Below are 10,422 nucleotides of genomic sequence, written 5' to 3'. Positions count from 1 at the left end.
GGCAGTACAGAGCCACCTAAATGCACCTTCCCCCACTACATAGCCCCTTATCCCAGCTCTGGCCTGGCTCAGCCCAGCTGCCCCTGCTCTGCGCAGGGGAGCTCTCTGGGAGATGAACCAAGGCCTCCAGGGACAACTGGCTGACCATGCTCACCCCTCCCTGTGCTGCCCAGCCCCCAGATGCCCAGCATTTCCAGGCGAGAGAGCTGAGCCCTCACAGCATCTCGAGAAACAGGAGCAGAAACCCCAGAAGCAGCTGCTCTTATTTTATTGCCTTTACAGTGACCCTGTGACCTTTTCTTGCCACAGGCTCCAGGAAATCCGAGTTGAAGATTGTTCTTGTTGGTAGAACTGGTGCTGGGAAAAGTGCAACAGGAAACAGCATCCTGGGGGGAAAGTGTTTTGAGTCTAAAATTGCAGCCGAGTCAGTGACAACAAAATGTACTAAGAAGATGAACAGGCGGGATGGCAGAAACCTGGTGGTGGTTGATACTCCTGGTTTATTTGACACAAAAGTTTCTTTAAATGAAAGTGCAAAAGAAATAGGGCGCTGTGTGGTTGTCTCCTCCCCAGGTCCCCATGCCATCATTCAGGTTATGCAGCTGGGGCGTTTCACTCAGGAGGAGAAGGAGACAGTTGCCCGAATACAAGATATATTTGGGGAAGAGGCTGTTCGATACATGATCTTCTTGTTCACCAGAAAGGAGGATTTACAGGGGCGGACCTTAGAGAACTTTTTGAAAGAAGTACATGACAAAGATCTCCAGCAGCTGCTGGATAAATGTGGAAGGCGCTGCTTGGCTTTCAGCAACAAAGCAACAGGACAGGAGCAGCGGAAGCAGGTCTGTGAGCTGTTGAGGATGATCGATGCGATGGTGGAGAAGAATGGAGGTGACCACTACACCAATGACATGTATGAGTGTGCTCAAAGAAAGCTTCAACTGAAAATGGAGGAGCTCAGGAGAACCTACACTGAGGAGATGGAAAGGGAAAGAGAGGAAAAGAAATCTCAGCTGGATGAGAAACATAAGGAGGTGGATGAGGAATTAAGGGGAACCCCAATAGAGGAGTTAAAAAAATGTGGCTCAGTTGATCAAAACACTTTATCGTCCCTAGAACAAGCAGCCCGAGAGAAGAAGGAAGCCATTCAACAAGAAATGGAGAAAGAGCTACAGGAAATTAGTGACCGCTATCAGAAACTTCTAAATAACCTCCGGGAAGAAGCTGACAAAGATGCTTCTATAATAGCGTATATTTTACAGACATTTGAATCGACTTTCTCACGAATCAAAAACTGGTTCAAATAATAATGATTAAATCACCTTAATTTCTGTTTCTTAAATGGTCTTACCTTGGTTCAGTCATCATAAGTGAGATTTGGTTCCTTGAAACACTTTTTAACAGGCTCTGGTATTTCTGCCTAGGAGTTGATCTGTGTATCAGTTTCTTAGTTGTCCCCCACACAGCCTGTGGCCGATTTCTGCATAGTGTGAAAAAATGGGGCAGTCATGAATTGTTTTTCATAAACGTGGTGCATTAGATTCCACTGAAGTTTCGAGCTACAAGGCTGACCTCTTTTGAGCTCAGGTTTACAGTTAGATTGGGTTGGTGCCTGGTGTTTGTTACAGATAACAGTGAGAAAAAACATAGACTTCCCTTCTGTTCAGAAGCCACTTATCATAGGTAGGACCTGGTCATTCAGTAATGAAGGCCTTAAAAATATTGTCAGTTGACTGTAATTTTCACAGGCAAAACCCACTCACCTATCGTTATAGCCAAATTGGTTTTTTTCCAAAGAATTCTCCAGCCTTATGCAACACTGCTGGTGAATTAAGCTATTGATATAAATGTTCCTGCTCATCCATTCCCAAGAGCAGCACCCGTGGGTTTTGATTGACTGGGACCATATTACTTAGCCTTGAGGTGAACTTCAGGACACAACTGAACCCCAGCATGCTTTATTATGAAAGAGTCTTTGCCTCATCAGCTCAGGTTCAGATTTGCTTTCCTTTACAGGTCTGTGGAGGGAGTGAGCTCCTGCCTAGGGCCATTCCAGGAGCAGGAGTGAGTATAACAGGGTGTCCGTGCTGCAGGCAGCTCGCCGTTGTGGGTTGGGCTCCCAGGGGCCCCTGCCCTGTAGAGCAGAGGAGCTCCTGCTGCTTTTGCTTGTTTCAGAGGCCACAAAAGCCAGTGGAGAGCTCAGAAGTGGGAGGGCTGTTGTCAGCCTTGGCCATTCTCAAGGGGCTTGGCCCAAGCTGCAGAAGCATGGCTAAGCAGAGGGCCCCAAATCTCTTTAATGTGACCACAGAAGAAACCTTTACAACCAGCTTGGTCAGCAAAGTAAAGGGAGCCGTCATCATGTCCAAGTAAAGCAGGAATGAAAGGAAATTAAACAGACAGCAAGTCTGGAAAGGAGACATTATAAGGGAAGACTATGCATGAAATAATCTAAATATTCTATATTGTAGTTTTATCATATAGTAACTGATGTAAGCATATATTTTAGATGCTGTTTTGCTATATTAGATATGTTTCTGTTAAGATAAGTTATAAAAACAAAGCAGCCTTTTAATGGAAGACCGTACATTTCAGGGAAGAGAAAACAGCCTGGTGGCAAGCAGTATCCCGTAATGGTAAAGGAAGGAGACAAAAAATTCTTCCTCCCGAAGTGTAACTTGCACAGAAACATAAATCCAATTCCTTTTACACCCACAAGAAAAAACTGGTTCAGTCCAGTTCCAACAGGTTTCGTGAAACAAAGACTTTTATATAAAACCAATCTGAGGTTATTTACTACAATATTAGAACCAAGCACCTATGAATATGGGGCATAGGCTGGAGGGAAATTTGGAGAGCTCAGCAAATTCAAGAAAGACTTATGACCAAACTGCATGCCACCCTCCCCCACCCTCTTGAGTCTCTCCAGGGAGTAGAGGTAAGAAGCTGTGCTGTGCTGTCATGGACGGCCAGATGAATTTTGGGATAAGGGCCTGTTTTTGTATTTGGCAGTGCAAGTGTGCCTCTTAAGCTCTGTGTCCTCGGGGAAACAGAGGCCTAACAGTCCCATGGGTACTCAACCCAATACAGGCACTTGGGGCACTTCCCCAAGGCGGGAGCCAAAAAGGCAAGTCTCCCTTAGTCCACCTCTTAGGCATAATTTAGACCTCTAAGGGGCCTCTTAGGCATAATTTAGACCCACCCCTCAATAGGTCTCCTACACCAGGTAGAAGCCCCTCACCCAGGTAGGTGATACCAGTCCCGTAGGCAGAGGGAGCAGGTTTCCCCCTCCCTCAGGACTGCAGCCAGCTCCGGTTATCTAAAGAGACAGGGTAAAGATGGGTCTCCTCTGCTGGACCCATCCTAATCACATTGTCACCGAGCAGAGATTTTGGGGAGAAACAAAGGTGGCTTCCTGCCACAGGGCCTATATTTCTTGTTATTTGACATTTTGTATTTTACGCCTTTTATATTTCACCAACCAGTATTTGTTGTTTGCTTGACTGTTTGTGTTTTATATTTTGTTAACCCTGTCTTTTGTCAACTGGATGAATATGTCTATGATTGTAAGTGTCTGACCTTTGTTGAATCCTGCCCTCTCAAGGCATTGTAGTACCCCCTATACCCCCTGTTTATATTGGTTTTGTTCCCAGTACCGTTCTCTCATTAAAAGGGGTTAAGTCCCCATTGGTGGTCTGGCTCTGCTCTGTAGGGGGAGGAGAGTACCTACACCTCCCACAGCACTTGTGCACCTGCTTTGATCCCTTCAGTTGGAGAAAGGGTACCTCTTGGAGTACTGCCTGGGTTACATGTATATATGTATACACCCCCCCACCAAAAAAAACCATATTAAATTAATTAAATAGGTAAATAAACAACAATTATGAAAAAGTAATTTAAATAAATAAATAAACTAGAAATAGAAATAACTATTTATATAAGAATATATAAATAAATCACTATAGACATAGATTAATAATACAATGAATAAATTTCATAGATTTCATAGACATCAGGGCTGGAAGGGACCTCGGGAGATCGAGTCCTGCCCCCTGCCCAAAGGGCAGGAAGTCAGCTGGGGTCATAGGATCCCAGCAAGATAAGCATCCAATTTACTCTTGAAGGTGTTCAATGTAGGTGCTTGAACCACCCCCGGGGGCAGACTGTTCCAGACCTTGGGGGCTCGGACAGGAAAGAAATTCTTCCTTATGTCCAGCCTGAAACGGTCTTGCAGGAGTTTGTGACCGTTCGACCTCGTCATCCCCTGGAGCGCTCTGGTGAACAAACGTTCCCCCAGATCCTGGTGGTCACCCCTGATAAACTTATAGGTGGCCATCAGATCACCCCGAGCCTGCGCTTTTCCAGGCTAAAGTGTCCCGTGGCTCTCAGCCTGTCATCATAAGATCTGTTTCCTGACCTCTGATCATGCGCGTGGCTCTCCTCTGGACTCTCTCAAGCTTCTCCACATGCTTTTTGAATTGTGGAGCCCAAAACTGGACACAGTATTCCAGCTGCAGCCTCACCGCGGCCGAGTACAAGGGGAGAATGACGTCCCGGGATTTGCTCGAGAAGCATCTATGGATGCAAGCCAGAGTTATGGTTGCTTTACTAGCCGCAGCATCGCATTGCAGGCTCATGTTCATCTTGTGGTCAATGATGACCCCCAAGTCTCTTTCTTCTGTAGTGCTAACCAACGTAGCACTGCCGAGCCTATAAGGGTGCTGCAGGTTTTTCCTCCCAAGGTGGAGAACCTTGCATTTTTTGGTGTTAAACACCATCAGATTCTCGTCTGCCCATTTGCTGAGCTTGTCCAGGTCAGCCTGGATCACCCGCTTGTCTTCTGGTGTGGATGCTTTGCCCCAAAGTTTGGTGTCATCGGCGAACTTGGCCAGTCCACTCCTGACTCCAATGTCCACATCATTAATGAAGATGTTGAACAGTATGGGTCCCAGGACAGAGCCTTGAGGGACCCCACTGGTCACAGGGCACCATGATGAGTGACTGCCATCAATTCCAACCCTCTGGTCCTGACCACAGAGCCAATTTCCCAGCCAGCGGATCATGGTGGAGCCAAGGCCACAACTGGGCAGTTTGGCCAAGAGGTGATCATGGGATACCAGATCAAAAGCTTTTTTGAAGTCAAGATATATGACATCAATCTCTTCTCCCTCATCCAGGTGATAGGTCACCTGGTCGTAGATGGAAATAAGATTGGTCAAACAAGACCTACCCGCAACAAACCCGTGCTGGCTGTCCCTTAGGATGTTAGCCTGGGCCAGTCCCTCAAGGATGGCCTCCTTAATAAACTTTTCTAAGATCTTCCCCAGGATAGAAGTCAGGCTAATGGGCCTGTAGTTAGCCGGATCCACTCTCCTCCCTTTCTTGAAGATCGGCACCACATTGGCCTTCTTCCAGTCTTCGGGCACTACACCAGCGCGCCAGGAGTTTTCAAAGATCCGTGCCAGGGGCTGGGCTATGACGCTCGCCAGCTCCTTGAGTACCCTGGGGTACAGATTGTCAGGGCCGGCTGGCTTGAAGGTATCCAGCTTCTCAAGGTGTTCCTTCACGAGGTCAGCAAGTATGGAGGGTAGGGGACCCCCATCACCTGGATCTCCCTATCCCATAGCAGGCATGGGCATCCCATGTGACTGATGAAAGACTGATGCAAAGTACCTATTTAATAGGTTGGCTTTTTCCTGGGCGTCAGTTGTCAGTTGCCCCATCTGGTTTAGCAGGGGTCCAACATTGCCCTTGCTTTTCCTCCGGCTCTCCACATATCTGAAAAAGGACTTTTTGTTGTCCTTGATGCCTGAAGTTAGTTGGAGTTCAGTTGCAGCCTTGGCTTTCCTGATTTGGTCCCTGCAGGACCGGACCAGCGCAGAATAATCCTTCTTGGAGGTGAATCCCGTCGTCCATCCTTTGTAGGCTTTCCTTTTTAGCCGCAGGAGGTCCACTAGGTCCCTGGAGAGCCAGAGGGGCTGCTGTGCCTTCTTGCTGCCTTTCCTCCGTGTTGGAATAGATTTAGCTTGTGCACTGAGGATCGCTTCCTTGAGAAGCAACCACTCTTCTTGAACTCCCATCTCCCTGGGGTCATGGTCCCTGAGGGCCTGACCGACAAGCCTCTTGAGCTTGTTAAAGTCGGCTTTTCTGAAGTCAAATACTTCTGTGTTGCTGACTGACTTGCCAGCTTTACGGCGGATGGTGAAGGTGATCAGCTCATGGTCCCTGTCACCCAGCTTCCCATCGATCACTAGGTCACCGATTAGGTAGCCCGTAGCCAGTACCAGGTTAAGCAGCGCTTTGCCTCTCATTGGCCCATAGACTTCTTGAGTCAGGTAGAGGTCATCCACACACGAGACAAAGTTTTGCGACCGCTCAGATTTTGCTGAGTGATCTTCCCACAAGATGTCTGGGTAATTGAAGTCACCCGTGACAACCAAGGTCCTGGAGGAAGCGGCCTCAGTCAGTTCCCGGGAAAACTCCTGGTCAAGCTCAGGACTTTGAGTGGGAGGTCTGTAGTAGACTCCCACCGTTGTGTCCCCTGTGCCGTATTCCCCACAAATTTTTACCCAGAGGGTCTCTAGCTGTCCATGCTGGTCGCCAACATCAGCTTGCAGGGACATGTAGCTTTCCTTCAAATAGAGAGCTACACCCCCGCCCCTTTTGTCTACACGATCCCTCCTGTACAGGGTATAGCCCTCTATACCCGTGGTCCAGTCATGGGTGGAGTCCCGTCAGGTCTCCGTTATCCAAATGATGTCATAATTCTTTGCACTGAGCAGGAGGACGAGCTCCTCCTTCTTGTTGCCCAGGCTCCTGGCATTAGTGTACAGGCAGGCAAGTGTGCCCTTGGGGGCTCTTGTCTTGCCCACAGATTGTGCCAGGGCTGAGGCAGGGGTGGGCTCCCTTAAGTGCCTTGGTCTGCTGGCTTTTCAAGGGTTGCTCAGCGGGCCAGCAGTGGCAGTAGTCCCTACATCCCCAGCGGGCTTAGTTTAAAGCCCGGTGGAGCAGGTCAGCCAGCCTGGCTGAGGAGAGCCTCCTCCCCAGGGGAGAGAGGTGGAGGCCATCTCTTCCCAGCAGCTCACTGCCTCTCTCACCGAAGAGCGGGCTGTGGTCATGGAAGCCAAAGCCTTCCCAATGACACCAGCTCCGCAGTCTTTGGTTCACTATGTGGATCCTCCTCTCCCTCCTCAGCCCATAGCCCAAGACTGGGATGATCGATGAAAACAGCACCTGAGCTCCCAGACCCCTAAGCCCCACTCCCAACTCCCTGTAGCACCTCATGACCTGGCTGGGGATGCTCCGAGCTGTGTCATTGGTGCCCACATGAATAAGGAGCATGGGGTAGTGGTCTGTGGGCCAGAGGAGCTGTGGGATCCTCTCCGCAATGTCTCGGATGTGGGCCCCCGGGAAGCAGCAGACTTCCCAAGCTAAGGGGTCGGGGCGGCAGATTGCCCCCTGAGTCCCCTGCAGGATGGAGTCTCCCACAACAAACACTTTTTGTTTTGTCTTGGGGAGAGCAGGGGCAGTAGCTGTGGTCGAGCCTGGGTTGCCTGCAGGAGCTGGCAACTGAGCAGGTTCTGCTGGGGCTGCAAGAGGTGCGAACCTGTTGCTAAGCTCCGGTGAGGGAAGGGCCTGGGTGTGGCGGGCCTTCGGGCCCTTGACCACCTTGGTTCATGCCCCTGACTGGGCAGAGCGGGAGGTCCCAGAGTCCTCCTTAGTCCTGGAGGGAGACGGTGCTCTACCCTCTGGCTCCCGGGGGAGAAGGGCCTGGCAGTAGGAGTCTATCTCCTGCTTGCAGTCCGTGATGGCACACAGTCTCTGGACTGTGGCCTGGAGCTCCTCCAGCTGGCATGCCAGAGACCCCAGTAGGGAGCAGACCCCGCAAGGGGAGGTGGCCATGCTCCTGGGCCCCAGAGCCTGAAAAAGGGACAGGCAGCCCCCAAAGCCGAGAGCCAGGGGCTCCGTCTGCGTGGAGCCCAGAACCATGGGCTCCGTCTGGGTGGCCGTCTCTGCGGTGCCTGATGTGAGGGCTGCAGAGCCCGAGGGGTCCCTCGGGGTTCGACGCGTGCCCATCCGTGTCATGCCTCTGGTAGACTGGCTACGGCTGGGGCTGGCTACGGCTGGGGCTGACTACTCTGGTGGGGTCGCAGGCAGGGTCTCGTGCCCTCCCCCACCCTCTCCTGCATGAACTCCGCGCTAACTTGAGTGCCTGTTTGCGCAGCCTGTTCGCACGGCTCCGGTCGCGTGGCTCCCTCGGGGGCTGAGCGAAGTAGGGTCCTGGGCCAGGGCTTGACATGGCCCGGCACCAGGCAGCAGCCTCGTCCCAGGGAGCGAGGAGTTAATCCCTTCCCACCATGAGCCCGCTTACCTCCGGCTGTGCTGGGGGTCAGCAGGGGGCTCTGCAGCTGCTTAAGTGCTGTCTGGGGGGCTTCAGGGGAGCGGGGGCGCAGCGGGCTTTCTCCCGCGCATCTCTCACCACTCCAGAGCCTAACTGAGTTTGAATAAATAAATAAATAAAGATAAGTATATAAATTTAGGTACAAATTAGAGGTGGAGTGATACATAAGTCCTATATTGGATTGGTACCAATATTAGGAAAATTGACACTATTGTCAATTGGCCTTTGTTGGCTGATGTGGCTGATAACATTACCAATAAATGACCTGTTCATGAGCACATCTGCAGCTCAACATGCAGGTGACCAGGGGAGCAGCCCAGCAGCGTCCAGCTGGTAAGTCTGTTGTGGGGGGAGGGATGGGGGAGGGAAATGATGTTGTGGGGGCTAAGATTGAGGCTTCTGCGGTGAGGGAGGGAATGAGGCTGGGGCAGGGACACCCATAGTATAAATAAATAATAATATAGATTAATAAATAAAATAGAAATAGAAATAAGAAATATAATTAAACAAATTATAAAACATAAATAGTATAAGACATTATGAAAACATAACATTGAAAAGATTATTAAAAAGGATCAAATCATTATGATTATTATAAAACATTATAAAATGTTCTAAAAGGCAATATATAAAAATATTATTCCATTATAATATATTATAAAAGTCCCTTGTCTGTCCTCCATTTTCTTTTTTCTGTTTAAGGACTACATTTCCCAGCTTCAAGTCACTTGTTGGCCCAGATTCCATGGAGGTCCATTCGGCAGCTATGCTGTGATGCCATGAATACATGCCCAGATGCGCACAGCTGTACACACAGTTCAGTGCAATTTTGGGATGAGTATAGCTAGCTATAACTGCCTCCTAAGTTTGCTTCCAGACCTAATACCATGGCATGTTGTGGAGCTGCATTGCAGGGAGCAGTATGGTGCATACTTGCTTTAAAAATAGCTAAATAGGTAACTCAGTAATGACATATACTTGTACACATGTATGAATGAATAAATTTAAAATACAGAAGCAACAGAAACAAGCTCTCAATACTTTATTTTACCTGTTAGAGTGACAATAATTTGGATTTTGGGGAGCACTGGATTTGTAGCTAATTAAAGGGGGATTTCTGTGTCTCTGCAGAGCTACTGGTCACAAGGCAGAACAATGTATTAAAAATAACCTTGCAAATGTTTAGGCAAGCAGTTTTTTAACAAAGTCGTAGTGTTAGAGTCCATTGTGTAAGAAGAAGAAGATGCAGCCCACCAGCTATCATCAGGAGATAAAGCAGAAGCAAGACCTTAGAGATGGTGCTGAAATCAGCAAAGAGCGAGAAAGAGCCAGCAAGTGACCAAAAGAAGTGGAGGTCAAAGTCTTACACATGGGCTCTTAGCAGAGAGACATGTAAATGAATGAAATGCATAGGCAATCCCATGATAATTAAGTAAACAGTAAACAGAGGTGGAGCTTGAGATGGGTGGAAAAATGGGTGGAACAAAGGGAGGGATGAAAGTGAAGTAATTGTTAATGAGTATGAACCAAAGTGTATAAAATGTGGAAAGAACTAATGTTCAGGGTGTCTCCCCGGTTTGTTGGCTTTTGGGGGCTAGTCCAAAGCTATCTCCATTCTGAATAAAGGTGTTGTGAGCAATGTGTGCTGGTGTTTGCTCCCTGCTTGCTCTGGCTAATGAGTAACAGGTTCCATGGGCAATTAAATAGTCATCTCTCTAGTCATTGGGCGGCACATGGAGTCGGGGTCTAACACTACTCTATCTTTATTCCATATTCAATATTATCTCTTCTATCACTACTCTCTATTCTATTTTCTATTAATCAGTTGTATTCCATTGTATGTCTATTTCATTTCTATGTATGCATTTATGTTTCTCTTTCAATGTCACTTTACTTTTTTAAACTGTCTGTATCCAAGTTGGGATAATTGTTCTCTTATCAAACCCCCCACCAAAATCTGCAGACTCCTGCAAGGTCATACCAACACCTCTCCCCACCCCCTGCCTCCCACCTGTGCCAAGAAG

At 48.6% G+C, this 10,422-nt stretch overlaps 1 protein-coding gene across 1 annotated transcript; it reads left to right on the top strand.

Annotated features, from left to right (window-relative positions):
- Positions 1 to 293: 293 nt before the first annotated feature.
- On the top strand, positions 294 to 3,013 carry LOC149865237 (GTPase IMAP family member 7-like; the record flags this gene model as incomplete). The annotated part of the gene is made up of 1 exon (XM_090049833.1): positions 294 to 3,013. A coding segment is annotated over one exon (1,014 nt), but the record flags the coding sequence as incomplete, so codon positions are not given.
- Positions 3,014 to 10,422: the final 7,409 nt, after the last annotated feature.

This window comes from Crocodylus siamensis, chromosome 5 (genome assembly GCF_052110815.1).
Source record: "Crocodylus siamensis isolate JL-2025a chromosome 5, ASM5211081v1, whole genome shotgun sequence".
NCBI classification, from domain to species: Eukaryota; Metazoa; Chordata; order Crocodylia; family Crocodylidae; genus Crocodylus; species Crocodylus siamensis.
This window is presented reverse-complemented; position numbering and strand designations above follow the sequence as displayed.